At 38.5% G+C, this 15,124-nt stretch overlaps 1 protein-coding gene across 14 annotated transcripts in view; it reads left to right on the top strand.

Annotated features, from left to right (window-relative positions):
* Positions 1-15,124, top strand: part of ERBIN (erbb2 interacting protein) — a 120,912-nt gene that overhangs the window by 44,075 nt on the left and 61,713 nt on the right. For 11 of the 14 annotated variants that reach the window (XM_054185239.1, XM_054185234.1, XM_054185229.1 and 8 more), the window contains 2 exons: positions 6,584-6,781; positions 12,084-12,201. In XM_054185239.1, the coding sequence (XP_054041214.1) occupies positions 6,593-6,781; positions 12,084-12,201 (307 nt within the window). In that variant the 5' untranslated portion in view covers positions 6,584-6,592. Of the gene's footprint in view, positions 1-565; positions 619-6,583; positions 6,782-12,083; positions 12,202-15,124 lie in introns of all 14 variants that reach the window. The other 3 variants (XM_054185233.1, XM_054185230.1, XM_054185232.1) reach the window with 1 other exon arrangement.

Raw genomic sequence — 15,124 nt, 5'->3', positions numbered from 1 at the left:
ATGTAGATATTTGCCAAGAGTTTGTTTTTTCTTCTTTTCTCAGTTTAAAAATAATACTTTTGTTGCTCTGTTTTTACAAAGTCAATGTCTTTTTGTCATTGTTAAGCTTGTGGCATGATAAGGCCAAGTACTGACTGCTTTGTTGTATTGCTGCTTTTTTACAGTTACAGAAACGAATACAAATGAATATTCCAAAGATTTCTTTTGATATGGTGGGTTTTACGTGTCATAATAACTCTTCAGGTTTGTTTTAGCATAGTCAGTTTAGATAAATATCTGCTGGAAAATAACTGTTGCAACAAATACCTGGTTAGATACTCTCTAGTTTCAATAAAGCAGGAGAACCAAGAAAACGTTATTAGTACCATCAACATCATTAAAACTAAGTAAAGAGGTTTTATAAAATAGTTTGATCACAAACTTCAGATCTTAATTGTGTAAAAGGTTTCTGAATATTTTGAAGCAAAACAAAACAGAAACAGTAAATTGAAATCTGGTTAGAATTTACTTCCTAGAATATAAGAAACAGATAATATAAGCAAATGTCTCTAAAATTCCCACCTAGCATTGATCTTCTGGGAGTTACCTGAAATTGTCTTGCTGCCCTGGCCCTTGGAGGTGGGTGGGTGTTTTTGGTTCTTCAGTGTGGTTTGTTTTGTGGGGTTTGTGTGTTTTTTGTTTGTTTTTAAATCGGCATTGGGAGCTTGGGAAGCAGTTAACTCCAAAAGAAGCTTAGAGTTTTGTTACCAGCTTTGAGTTTTGTATTTCAGCAAGCTAGGAGTAGGGTATTGCTTGTTTTGCTTATATCCTAGCAGCTGTTGAATCAGTAAACGCAAAACTGATTTCTGCCCTCTGTTCCCTTCCCTTTATTTTCTCAAAAAATGTAGCAAGCATCGTTCATGTTTTTGCATTTAACCATTGGTTATTTATTTACTGTATTTACTAACATGTTCCTTCTCCTGCTTTTACCGTGCACCATTGTAGTTTCATGAGTAATGCCTTCTATTTCTGTTGCTCTGAATGCTGTACATGAGCAAGTAAATATGTTTTTTGGTGTTCCCTGCCTACGAGAGGACATGCAGCTGTGGATGCAATTGAGCGTTGTTTTCATATCGGGAGCAGGGAGGCTTAGACTGTAGCTTCACATAAAAATGGTGAAACGGTTCCAGAACCCCTTTTATTTCCTATCGCTTGTTCTCTCCCCCAGATTGCAGCACTACAGTTCATTGGGTTGTACTGACCTGGGTGTTTGCCAGTCTCATTCAGTGAAATGAGTGATGTAGTTATTCCAGTTTTGCAAATTTTTTTTTTTTTCTAGAAGAGACAGAAATAAATAGCTTGGAGGAGAGCGAGGAGGGGGTGAAAATACCTTAACTTGGCATTGTCATCAGTGAGGCTTTAACACCTTAACCAGAGAATGCCAGTGCCACTTAGGAGGCAGTCTCCTCAAAGTATGTGCTGTCTTTTCATGTTTCACCTTCTCAGTGGCCATCAGGTTTGAGCCATGCTTTTCCTCTCCTAAAGAGAAGAAGAAAAAGGATTGCAGAGAAACAAACTTCCAAGCTAGGATTTGCAAGGTGCTGGTTGTTAAATTAAGACCTCACCATTCCCATCTAAGAGGACTAGATTGGTTTTAGGGTAAGCCTGAACCAACCCTTAATGCTGTGTTGTCATCCCCTCCCCCCCCGCCCCGGCCCCCGCCATTCTTTACGTGATTTGCTGATGAGCAAGAGGAGACAAGTAATTTCTGAGGTTAAAGAATGAAGGATAATTGTGTTCTTTAGTGTAAGAGCCAAGGATGTTGTAGTTTCCCCAAAATCATGAGGGCTACTGCTGTCATTACCTGAAGATATTAATTTAAATTGTTCTGTGAGTTTTCACAGTATAGCCTCTTCCATCAACAAGTCAAATAGCCTGTGTCTGAGTATCTTCTGTGGTGCGTGTTGCTGCTTTAGGAAGAGAAAAACCTTTAACGTCCCTAAAGACAGACTGGTTCATGTTTTTATTTCCAGTAAGGGAAGCTTCATTTCCTATTGATTCTTTAATGTAGAAGTAGTAATCAATTATTTCTGTGGAATTTTTTTTAGTGGATTAAATAAGGTTCTTAATAAATAACTTTTTTTTTTCATAATTCTTTGTTTCAACAGGAGTATGTTGGATCTTCTCTCAGTTGGCCAAATGAGCCTTCTTGTATTTGTCGGGGTGCACATTAGGATACGTGCTCCCCAACACAATCTTTCCCTTTCTTGTGTTTACACATCCTCAGCTCAATAATTATGAACTTGTTTGTAGATAGTGGAGTCTGCTAAAAAGAACCTGACCAGATATTTTTGTGCTTAGTTGTTCATGCCTTTCGGTACAAACATCTAATAGCTGGTTTCATTTTCAGCTCTGCTGCTGATGTAACTGGTAAACACCCTTTTGAAAGGCTTGGGGGGGGAAAAAAGTGCTTTCACCAGTTTAGAGCATAAGCGGTCACATCCTGTTAGCATCAAACAGGAAATTTAAGGGACTAATGGTGCAGTGAAACTATTGCTTTTAGAGCAAATTAACAGATTAGGGGCAAAATTACTGTGAATTTAAATTCCACTTGTAATAAGCCTGAGTTCAAAATTTTCAAAGAAACGTTACACTTGGTGGTCTGTGTGGTTTTTTTTGTTGTTGTTTTTGTTTGTTTGTTCCTTTTTTGGTTGTGTGGTTTTGTTGTTTGTTTTTTTTGCCAACCCATGAGAAGCATTTAGCTACACCAACAACTACTGGAAACTAGTGCATAAACTGTAGCCCTTGTTGAAAACTGAGGGACTTCCAAAGCTGAGACTGTTAACTTGGGTGCTTGCACATTGAGTTTTATCTCTTAAATTTAGACAAAGAGACTTGAAAATGCAGAGCCTATGTTCTCCTTTTTATGTAGATATGTATTACTATGCATATATATGTAGATAACAAAACATAGGCAGATATGTGGTTAAACAAAAAATGTCCCATGGGGTTTTGGCAGATCTGCAGCTGCTGTTGGGCTGCCAGGTTCTTAGGGGACAGGGGTGTACAGGGAATCATCAAAGAGTTCCAGGAAAGAGTTATGTTTCACTGGATGATGCTGTCTCTTCTGGATTAATGTTTAGTGTGTATCCAAGCTTGTTGTTGATCTTGCTTTCTTTCACTGATCATGGTCTTGATCAGTTTGGCCTTGCTTATCAATTCTGAAACTTTGAAGTGCTCCACGTCATTCATGGTCTCAAATGGGATAGATTATATAAAGTGATATCTATCTATCTAGTTATATAGATGGGCAGCAAAAATAAGATGAAGATTTGACATATTTTGTATTAAATAAATTGCATACAGTTTCACAGCAAAACATCTTTCAGTTGTGAACTCTTATCTTCCTTTCTTTTTGACCATACTGGTTAAGCACTACCGTTATACTATACTTATATAGACTACCATACTTGTATCAGAAAACACTTAATTTTTCTCACAAATTTGAGACTTCACAGAATAATAAGCCTTCACCACTGAACCCCTTGAAGAAAACCTGTCTGCATAGTTGTTGCTACCTTCAGGATATAGGCAGTTCAGTAGGTAACATTTTGCTTTGTCCCATTTTTGTATAGTTATTGTGGACTTTGTTTCCTTTTACTGTCACAGTTAATGTATATGAATGAGTGAATACTATACTTACTGAAATGCGCATATCTGTGTAGTTTAAAACACTCATGTATTTTTCAGTTTATTACAGATACTACAGTGTCTCTGATCCTTAGGTGTGATCCTCAAATAAGCTTGGAAAAGGAGGTGTGAAATAAATGCTAAAAATGATTCATGGAGAAAAAAAAATACGATGAGAAATCTGCTAGTTTATAACTAGCAAACCTATCAATTTAAACTAGGTATTTTTTAACACTGAATTTTTGGGGATGGTAGATTAAGTCTTCACAAACAGAACACAGCTCATTCTCCTTTATGCCTTCCAACTTTGGAGCCTTTAATGATTACAAAGAAAAGCTTCTGATTGTACAGTGGCAGTTTTCTCTTCCTATTCCTTCGAGAAGTAAAAAAAAAACCCAACAACACAAAACTATATGAAGATCCTGATTTTTTTTTTTTTTTCTGTGTAAACACTGAACATGACGTAAACTTGTGTTAAGGCTTTAATACTTTAGGGGACAGGGGGGTTTTGTTTGTGATTTTTTTTTGAGGGATTTGAATGAAAAAGCATATCTTTCTTCGTTATTTATATGAATCATGTAATGAACTTTTTTGCATTCTGGAAACCAAAGCATAATTCTCAGAAGCTGAAATGACTGGACGAAGTGAACTCACTGATGGCTGCGGCTAGTGTGATATAGGTGTGTCTTCCCCTGCCAGGCTTCTGGTAATCAGCTCACTTCTATGACCTCTGCTTCCAGTCCTCCCTGTTCAGGGCATATGTTCTTCTGTTTATGCTCCCATTTGAAGCAGTTGTCGCTTCTTTCTGAAGTGGTGTGTTTTTCCACAGCTCTGCAGATCTCTGAAGTAATAACAAAATGAGACGATATTTATTTTTGTGAAAGACTTTTTCATTTGTAAATGTTGGCCATGGAATTCCTCTTGTGTCTTCATGTGCAGTCTCTGAGGCTTGGAGAAGGCATGAGTAGCTCTGACCCAGTGAGCTCATCAGCTTCAGTAGCATCCTCGGCTGGCTGTGGGTGGCTGGAGGATGTTGTGCTGGAGCTTATTCCTGTGGAAGAAGCAGGAGTAGGTTATGCTGTCTCTTTTGCTGACTTTCCCATTCTGTGGAAATCCTCAGTGTGGAATTTGCAGTCTCTACATTCTTTACATTGCAATACAGTTAAATATTTTTATTTTTAGAACACTTATTATTTAAATAACATGGCTGGAGTTTTATGGGGAGTATTAAGTATTCTGATAGATAATCAACATTGTAACAAAATCTGACACTGAATCAATCCAACATTGAAGCGTTGTTAAAAAAGGAAGTCTTGACATCCCACTTTCTAATTAAGAGTTTTCTTCCATCCTTTTAATGGACGCATGTAGAATTTGACTGTATCCAGCCTGCGTGATAAGTTGTACTTCTGTTCAGTGAAAAAGCTGAAGTACAGCAGCCCCCCGACCTGTTGTCATATAAATTAAACATACTGTGAAGTTTGCAAGCTGGCTGCTCACAGAGGAAAATCCAAGTGCATGACTTTTTTTCTTGTCTTAGTTAGAAGAGGGGTCTTGCAGCATGTGACATCATATAGTGCAGAGGCCACAGTATTTTATTTTCTCCCTGTGTTACTAACATACTGTCTGAAAGTTGAAATGCAGTCTGCTAAATGTATCTGAAAGACTATTTTGGCACTTGGAGAAGAAAGTTTCCTGTCACCAATCCAGAACTTGAAATATAATTTCTGCAATTCCAAAAAAATTGAGATTAAAAAAAGCATATTTTAATTTGGAATGTTGGCAGTTTGAGAAAATAAATACTCAGTGCTGCTTTGGAAAAGTATGTATTTTTAGATCAATTTCCTGAGGAAATGAAGCTTGCATGACCATGTTGTCTGTCTGCACATGTTGGTCCTTCCTGAAAAATTGTTGAGTCTGTCATCTGATTTCAGACAAACTTGAAACTTGAGGTGACATTTTGAAGATTATTGTTTCTGAATTTTGTGAAAATTGTTTGCTAATTAGAGGAAAGAGACCTAAACTTGTGCTCTTGCTGAAGAGAAAAGAGGCAGAATGTGGCTGCTGTACACCATCAGTAATCAGCTAGTCAGTTTGCAACATTTAGGTTTGCCGTCTCCTGCTCAGTAGGAATATCATAGAAGCCATGGAAAGGAGAGGGGACTGGTGTAGCAATGGTTGAGTTTAAAGGAAGGAAGGAAGATACATTTCCATAGCAAGGTGAAGTTCCTTTAGTTCCAGTGTGCAGAGCAAGATGCATTGAACTTTTCCAAACTGCATGGAGTTGCAAAAAGAAGTCACTTCTTTGTCTGTGCGCTTGTGAACATTGCCTTTTAAACTTCAGATAGAACAGTTGCTAGAAACCACACTGGTTCTTTTTGTTGTATTCTGTCTTTAAAAGAGGGATTTGAAATTAAGGTACATAAATTTAATCTTACTCATCGCAAAAAAAGAATTAGCTTTCCTGTAGCTACACTTCAGTGCTCTGTAGAGGGTGGATTTTATTATATTAAGCAAAAATATGATCCCGGTAATCTTTGTAAAAGCAGGGATAAGCTTGTTGTAAAAACACAGTTGATGCTTCAGAACTTCTTCAGAATTCTTTGCTGCTCTGCCATGTAGGGCTCTGTTAGCAGGTGACAAGTTACAGGCTAAATTTTGACTTCTGGGGTCTGTAGGTGTTTTAACCGCATTTAGTGCCACTACAGATCTGTTGTGTTTAAGAGAAAATAAATAAATTCTGTCTTTCCTCTGTCTGTCTTACATGTGTGTACACACACATATACATATGCTGGTATATATGCACTTCTTTCTTTTTTAAGTATTTAGCAGCCAGGGGAGGTTTGAGAAGCTGCCCATGTAAGTATTTTTGAAGTTGTCTTGGCTTACAAATGGACCAATTTCTGTTTTACAGTGCCTGAAAATGACAACAAAGCGGAATTTGTTTGTGCGGCTGGTGCCATGCCGCTGCCTTCGTGGAGAGGAGGAAACGGTCACTACACTTGATTATTCTCACTGCAGCCTGGAACAGGTGCCTAAGGAGATTTTTACTTTTGAGAAGACCTTGGAAGAACTCTATTTAGATGCTAATCAGATTGAAGAGCTTCCAAAGGTATGTTGGGTGGTTTTCCTTTTAGTTCCGTTTATTAACTCTATTGCTTCACCAGCATTGTAGGAGCTGATAGTGTCTAGCTTTCTGCTTCAGCTTTTAGGCTGCAGTTTGCTAAATATTTTTAACTAAGTGTTGGTCTCAAAATAAGCAGCACTGGCAGAAGGAATGTTTACGTGTTCCAGCTTGAGTAGTTTGCTGCATGAATTGGGACGAAACTGTTTAAGCAACTGATTCAGCCAGAGACAGCTATATAGAAGAAGAGGCAAGCTAATTTATTTCTGTAGTGGTGTCTGCTCACTGTCTGCTCTGACTAACTGTATTCAACAAACTGCGGCATTGTTTTGGATCTCTGATAACACATGAAGATTAGAAGAGGGAAGATTAATGACTTGTTCATATCTCTGTGCCCACAAAAGATAGCTACAATCCAAAGTATCTATTCACATGAAGTCCTGCTTTCTTCTTTGGTATGTCACTGATGAGACTTTCTGAAGTATCTCAAACTACTTAAGCTCAAAAACTAGAGAGCTGGAATGCCACTGTGTTTACATCTTTGTTATAGAAATTAATATTTGTTGTTCGTTCTGAAATCTCAACACAAAACTGCATGCTGAATTAAAGATATACTAGAGGAAAGACTGAAAATGTATGTCAGTGAGACTTCAGAGAAGTACAAAGTGGTCACTGCAATAGGCTTGTTTCCCCTCTTGGTGGAATGAAAAACTTAGTAATTAGATGAAAGACTTAATCTTTAAAATTGTTTTATCACAATTGTGTACCAGTCTTCACTGTCATCCAGGACAACTACAGAATGCTCTGTTAGGTTTTTGGAAAGTTTGCTATAACCCCTTCAGGTTTTGCTGGCTTGGATTTTTTTTTGAAAGATAAGTGAAACAAAGAAGGAAATAAAACAATTTCAGTATAGTAACTTGACAGTTATCAGAAGCCCTGGATTTCCAGTAAAGCTGACATAAACCAGCTGTGTGCTTTTGAAAAACCAACCTTAAATGCTTCTGAGAAGCCATCATTGAAAATCTGTATTTGTATGGTGAATAGAGGTAACAACATATAAGTTAAAACTAGACATTTTGTCAAAGTCTGTTATAGTTTAGAACTTCCACCACTTCATTCTTGTCTCTTCCCAAGCAGATACTTCTTTACTCCAGACTTAGTCACTTTAGATTTTTAGTAGCTTGCTTTTAAAGACTTTGTATCAGCCTTTGAGTTTTTTTCAGCTGATATCAGAAATTCCTTCCTGTCTATCATTCTTTATTGGAGAAGAATTTCAGTGCTTAAGCAGAATAAAATACCTTTTTTGGCCAAAAAGAAAGAAAATCTTCTGAACTTTTCTTGCATTAAAGTCATATTTCCCAAATCGTAAGAACTAAGCGAACATTTTCAACTAAGCAAACATTTTCCTCCCAGACTCATAATTCTCTAAAAAATTCCTTTAATCTGAAGAGGAAGACAGACTATATTGTAGTGATCAAATGAATGCATGTTGGTGTTTTATACCAGAATAAGTGGTTGGTGTGCTTTGTCTTCCTCTTCTGTTACATGCCAGTTGATTTCATTAGTCAGTTCCTATATGAAATCCAATTTTGTTATGTGAGTAAACTGAGAGGTGGGCAGTCTACCACTTGTTTTGGTCTAGTCTAAGATTAAATTATCCATGCAATTAGAAAGACCGAACATAGATGTTTTGTTACTTTTTGCTTTTCTGTGCTGGACTGCATGGACCTGTAAAAGCCTACGTTAGCTTCATGTTAGTGTGTTTGTACATTATAATAAGTCATCCATATAATAGGCTTATTTTTGAGAAACTAGGCATTTTTTTTGAGCTTTTAAGTAATTTTGGTCATTATTTTTTACTACCCTTTCAATTTTCAAAAGAAAATATATAAATTAAATTGTATAAAAATTAAAATATAAAAAAATATAGAATATATATAAAATATATGCATTTAAATACTGTAAAGGAAGTAAGCAGAGAGATTAGGGAGTGGTAAAGACATAGTAAAAGTGTTTTATTTAGCCATTTGGCAGAAATTGTAATCTTAAAACTATCCATAGAAGATCTGTAAGGGAAGGCCTGTGATGTTTGAAATTATTCTAGCTGATTTGAAGCCAGAGTTTCAAGGTGTGTATGGCTTCTCCCTAACCCAAGCTTTTATTTAGTCTTTCAACTCAGAAAAAGGGTTCTAATTAAGGCATCTCGGATGAAGGGTGCGGTACTTATTAGGCTGTCTCCAATTTTCTGAAACCTGGTTAAGACATTCACCATTCACACTCTTTCCCCTTTTACTCTTTTCCCCTGGTGGTGTGCTCTTATCCCTGTTTTGCAATCTGCTGCCCTCCGTACGCCACAACACAACTGGTGTGGGGCTGTCTTGTCAACCTCATCACTGAAATGGCCTGTCAGTGTGTGTGGCACCTTTTTTTTTTTTTAAACTTCTAATGTTTTCAGAATTCCAGCATACTTCAAAAATCAATTCTTAACGTAGCTGACTGGCTGAGGGCGCAGCATGAGCAAACTGTGGTGGAGGGAAAGGGAGGGTAGAGAAGGACTTCGCTTTACACGAAGTGCTCGTGTGTAGTCATAGTTTCAAAAGTGACTGGGCATTTGAAATGCTTTCATCTTGTGCGATAAACCACGTCTGAAAAGGTACTCTGTTTATCCCAAGTGTCACAGTGTGCATTGGAGCTGAAAAGCTCAAATTGTAGCAGCTTTAGTTTTCCCTCTCACTTTGCTCTTTGGAAGAAATTGGAAATCTGCAGTAAAATAGTTCTTAGGTGTATGACTAGTTAGTCATATGTTAGTGTTTACTAACAGTAATGATGATCTACTTAACCACTGAATATGCAAACATTAAAAAAGAACAACAACAACAGAAGGAACAATTACAAAGTCAATGCTATACAAAATTCCCCTCCCTCCCGTTTTCCTTTAGGGATCTTGCAATTTCTTGTGCTGCATTTGCATCCACCTCAGTAATCCATGAAATTTCTACTGATTCCAAGAGTCCAGATTATTGTTTTTAGGGATGAGTTTTAAGTATATATTCTTGCTTGAAGTACTTGAAATAAAGTAATGGCGCTCCTTCCCCTATAATATCCTAAGTAACCTTAACTCATAGAGTCATAGAATCACCTAGGTTGGAAGGAACCTTTCAGATCATCTAGTCCAACCATCAACCTAACTCTGTCAAAAACCATCACTAAATCATATCTCTAAGCACCATGTCTACCCATCTTTTAAATACTGCCGGGATGGTGCCTCAACCACTTCTCTGGGCAGCCTGTTCCAATGCTTAATAACCCTTTCAGTGTAAACATTTTTCCTAATATCTACTCTAAACCTCCCCTGGCGCAACTTGTGGCTGTTTCCTCTTGTCCTATCGCCTGTCACTTGGGAGAAGAGACTGACCCCCACCTCGCTACAACCTCCTTTCAGGCAGTTGTAGAGAGCGACAAGGTCTCCCGTCAGCCTCCTTTTCTCCAGGCTGAACAACCCCAGCTCCCTCAGCTGCTCCTCAAAAGACTTATTCTCCAGACCCCTCACCAGCTTTGTTGCCCTTCTTTGGACCTGCTCCAGCACCTCAATGTCCTTTTTTATGGTCAGGGGCCCAAAACTAGACACCGTACTCGAGATGAGGCCTCACCAGGGCTGAGTACAGGGGTACAATCACTTCCCTAGTCCTGCTGGCCACACTATTTCTGATACAGGCCAGGATGCTGTTGGCCTTCTTGGCCACCTGGGCACACTGCTGGCTCATATTCAGGTGGCTGTTGACCAGCACCCCCAGGTCCTTTTCTGCTGGGCAGCTTTCCAGCCACTCCTCCCCAAGCCTGTAATGCTGCATGGGGTTGTTGTGACCCAAGTGGAGGAGCCAGCACTTGGTCTTGTTGAACCTCATACCATTGGCCTTGTCCCATCAATCCAACCTGTCCAGATCCCTCTGTGACATCTTTTTACCCTCAAGCAGGTTGACACTCCTACCCAACTAGGTGTAGTCAGCAATCTTACTGAGGGTGCACTCAATCCCCTCTCCAGATCATTGATAAAGTTATTAAAGAGAACTGGTCCCAAACTCTTCAAAGCTGTAATGACATCAACTAGTTCCAACAGGTGCACATTTCTGAGGAATCGCAAACATCTTTAGGCAAGTTAAAGCTCATTCCTGGAACTGTCCATCTTGTCCATCTTTAATTTATGTCTGCTTTTGTTCTGGCGTGGTATATGCAAATGTTACATGAATGGGGCTTTTTCAATGGTCTGTGGTCGAAATAATGACCTAATAATAGAGGCCAAGAAATTTTGGTTGAACTAAGCCTATTGTTATGGTGTTGATTGGGATAATTTTTTTTAGTCATAGAACACTTCATGCTTTTGTGTGATCTTTTCTCAGAATTCCATAAGGAAAGAACACTAAGTGCAGGTATTTATGAATGATCTTATGCAAAATTCTTGGGAAAGGAGTATTCATCAGAAATTATTCAGATGACCCTTTTCAACCACTTTCTTACAGATTTTCTTTTTTGTGCTATCTGTAAGATTCCTACATATCATTTGAGGATTTTTCTTCCATTACACTAGTATTACTTGCCCTGCTTTGTCAATTTGTAAAGCTTTTGGGTAAGAATCTCAAGGTACCTTGCATATAGGAAGAGATCTGTCTCTGAGCTAATATTTGATACAAATTATAATGCATGTATACAGAAGAGATTATAGTTTTCTATATGCTTAGATCAAACTTTTGCTAGTTTTCATCATAACTTTGTTGAATTTTTGTGTACTTGAGCATGGAAGGGAAAAAAAATATTGCAAGATGCAATGGAATAAAATTTAAACTTTTAAGGAAGATTAATGCCTACTCAGATCCTGTGTTCCAGAACGATTTGACTTCAAAAAATGCATCTATCTATTTTTTTTCTTTTTTGAAGAAACTGTACCTCTGTTACCTCTGGGGTATCACATGGCATGTCTATTGTGGAAAATATTTTCCAGTGTTTGCAGGACTATGTGTAACTGCAGGTCACAATTTATGAGATATGGGAAGGAATTTGTAGGAAGTGTTAAGCATAGCAGCTGGCTTGTGACTGTTTGCAATTTTTTTGCTTTCCTAAACATTGTAAACTTAGTCAATTTTCAATAAAACTAGTTAAATAAAGTTTTTGTAGTCAAAAACTAAGCAGTCTGGCCTTCAAGCTCTGAGGTCAGAAGTTTAAAGGGATTAAAAACAAAAGCTATACAGAGGAAACTAAGAGAAAGTCGCATTCACTTTTTTCTCTCTTTCAATAGCAACTTTTTAACTGTCAGTCTCTGCACAAGCTGAGTTTGCCAGACAATGATCTAACCACATTGCCAGCATCCATTGCAAATCTCATTAATCTCAGGGAACTGGATGTCAGCAAGAATGGTAAGTCACTTCACGTATTATATTGGGGCAGATAAAAGGCAAATCACCATTGACTGTACAAAGACACTAGTGAAAGTATGATTTCTAGAAGCTACACAGCTAGTAAATTTTAAATTATTACTCTAAACCGCTGCTTAACATAAAAGATGCTCTTTTATGGTCTGGTTGTGCTATTTAATTGTATCTCTCAAATTGATTGGTTTGTACTCGGAGATTCATGATGGAAAACTGATACTGTAAAGTATTTTGTATTCTCTCAAAATGCACATGCTTGAATTTACTACTTCTAGTGGTTTTACTCATGTTTAACTATACTGAAGAATTTGCACAAGAATTTGGAAAATTTTGCTAGATTCTGTTGTTATATTTTGTTTCATATGAAACTTGTTTTCAGCTTATTTTAATGACCTGTCTGGGGAAAAGTGACTATGGACAATGACTGGTTCACTTGTCTGACTTGTTAAAAATCTATCATTCTGTGTGAGTCAGCCTTTTATAAATTATGAAATGTTGTCAGCCAAGTATTGTATGCATGGGGTTTTATTAATGGTGCTATTTTGGCAAGTTGGCAGATCTGTGTAACTGTGAGGAAATTGAAATAACTTATATTGTCATCAGATTTATTTGTGTGGCTTATCTGAGAGGAAAAAAAAATCAATCCTGCTAATTGATAAGAGTATAATAATCTTGTCTTGCTGATTCAAAGTGAAGTTAGAGGGCCTCTCCTTGAAATCATATTTGAAAATAAGAATTACGTGCCCAAGATTTTATCATATTAAATTCATTGTTTTATTTGGACAGCTAGTTAATTATGACTCCACAAAGTTAAGTTCTGATTTATTAAGAAAGTATTCCGGTTGTTGAGGTGTTGGTATTCTCCTTGATTGTCCATTGTAGCCCAATCTGTACTTAAACTGTTACTTTATTATTTCTGCCTAATGAATGCAGCATTTAGTGTGATAAATTGAACTAATTATCACTGCTCTCTTCCTGGTACAAGTGGATTAATAGTCTTTCTTAAAGAACACTGGCCTTAAACTTTCATAGTGACACGCCACAGAGAAGGAATCTTCTTTTTGTCCTAGACTAAGCTGTTGAAAGGATTAACTGTTTACAACACAAGCAGCAAAAGGGCATTTGAGTTCTAGTGCTGGCAAATTCCTTAGCTGATGTACATAAATAGGCAGCTGGTCACTTACCAGCTAGAGAGAGTTACTTGTCTGTCCAAAATGGTGTAACCTTTAGCTAAGCTTTCAGAGAGCTGCTGAAAGAGCACTTGTTCCTCTGAGGCATATAAAGAATGTAAGGAGGCATTAGATGAATGATACGCTATCCCAGTAAAATGTGAAGCTCTGTTTTCTAGGCGTTGTTTTGTTTTATTTTTAACACCTTTCAGAGAAATGACATGGCACAAGCTTATTTAAACTGTTATCATGTGCCTATTCTCAATCTTACCACGGTTTGGATGGGTTCTCTGCCTGGTGTTACACATCAAAAATAGTCCTGAGATCACATGCTTGTTTACTTGGGACATCTTAGAATCACAGAATCGTTTAGTTTGGAAAAGACCTTTAAGATCATTAAGTCCAACTGCAAACCTAACACTGCCAAGTCCACCAGTAAACCGTGACCCTCAGCACTACATCTGCATGTCTTTTAAATACCTCCAGGGATGGTGCCTCAACCACTTCCCCAGGCAGCCTGTTCCAACGCTTGACAACCCTTTAGGTGAAGAAGTTTTTCTTGCTAGCCACTCTAAACCTCCCCTGACGCAACTTATGGCTGTTTCCTCTTGTCCTATCGCCTGTCACTTGGGAGAAGAGACTGACCCCCACCTCGCTACAACCTCCTTTCAGGCAGTTGTAGAGAGCGACAAGGTCTCCCGTCAGCCTCCTTTTCTCCAGGCTGAACAACCCCAGCTCCCTCAGCTGCTCCTCAAAAGACTTATTCTCCAGACCCCTCACCAGCTTTGTTGCCCTTCTTTGGACCTGCTCCAGCACCTCAATGTCCTTTTTTATGGTCAGGGGCCCAAAACTAGACACCGTACTCGAGATGAGGCCTCACCAGGGCTGAGTACAGGGGTACAATCACTTCCCTAGTCCTGCTGGCCACGCTATTTCTGATACAGGCCAGGATGCTGTTGGCCTTCTTGGCCACCTGGGCACACTGCTGGCTCATATTCAGGTGGCTGTTGACCAGCACCCCCAGGTCCTTTTCTGCTGGGCAGCTTTCCAGCCACTCCTCCCCAAGCCTGTAATGCTGCATGGGGTTGTTGTGACCCAAGTGGAGGAGCCGGCACTTGGTCTTGTTGAACCTCATACCATTGGCCTTGTCCCATCAATCCAACCTGTCCAGATCCTTCTGTAGAGCCTTCCTACCCTTGAGCAGATCAACACTCCCGCCTAACTTGGTGTCATCTGCAAACTTACTGAGGGTGTACTCAATCCCCTCGTCCAGATTGTTCTTAAAGATGTTAAACAGAACTGGCCCCAACACTGAGCGTTTGTCTACAGCTATTCCTGAAAGCTTTGTAAAACTCCAGAAAAACAAATCAGGGTCCTGGTTTGTCTCTGTTCAGGGAGGTAAGAAATAGTGCTGTTTATTCTGCAATAAATTTGTATTATTTGGGACTTCAGTTTGTTGGCTTAAGTGCCTCTCCCTTTGTCTTTCCTTATTCACTCTTGCAACCATGGAACATTTTTCTCTTGACAGCTGCAACCCTGTTCTCTTCCCTTGTTTCTCCTTTTCTCCTGGTAAAAATTTACTGCTCAGTTTTCCACTGTCCACAATTGCTCTGATGTGTGTCTATAATAGAACCAAATAGGAGGGGTTTTCCAAGACTAGCAAAACTGATAAAAATCTCTGATTCTTCCTTTTTCTTTGTTAGATATTGAAAGAATACAGTGTGGAAGCAGTGGGCTTT

The sequence above is a fragment of the Rissa tridactyla genome, chromosome Z (assembly GCF_028500815.1).
Source record: "Rissa tridactyla isolate bRisTri1 chromosome Z, bRisTri1.patW.cur.20221130, whole genome shotgun sequence".
In the NCBI taxonomy this organism is placed as follows: domain Eukaryota; kingdom Metazoa; phylum Chordata; class Aves; order Charadriiformes; family Laridae; genus Rissa; species Rissa tridactyla.
Note: the sequence above shows the minus strand (reverse complement) of the source record. Positions and strands in the feature narration are given on the sequence as shown.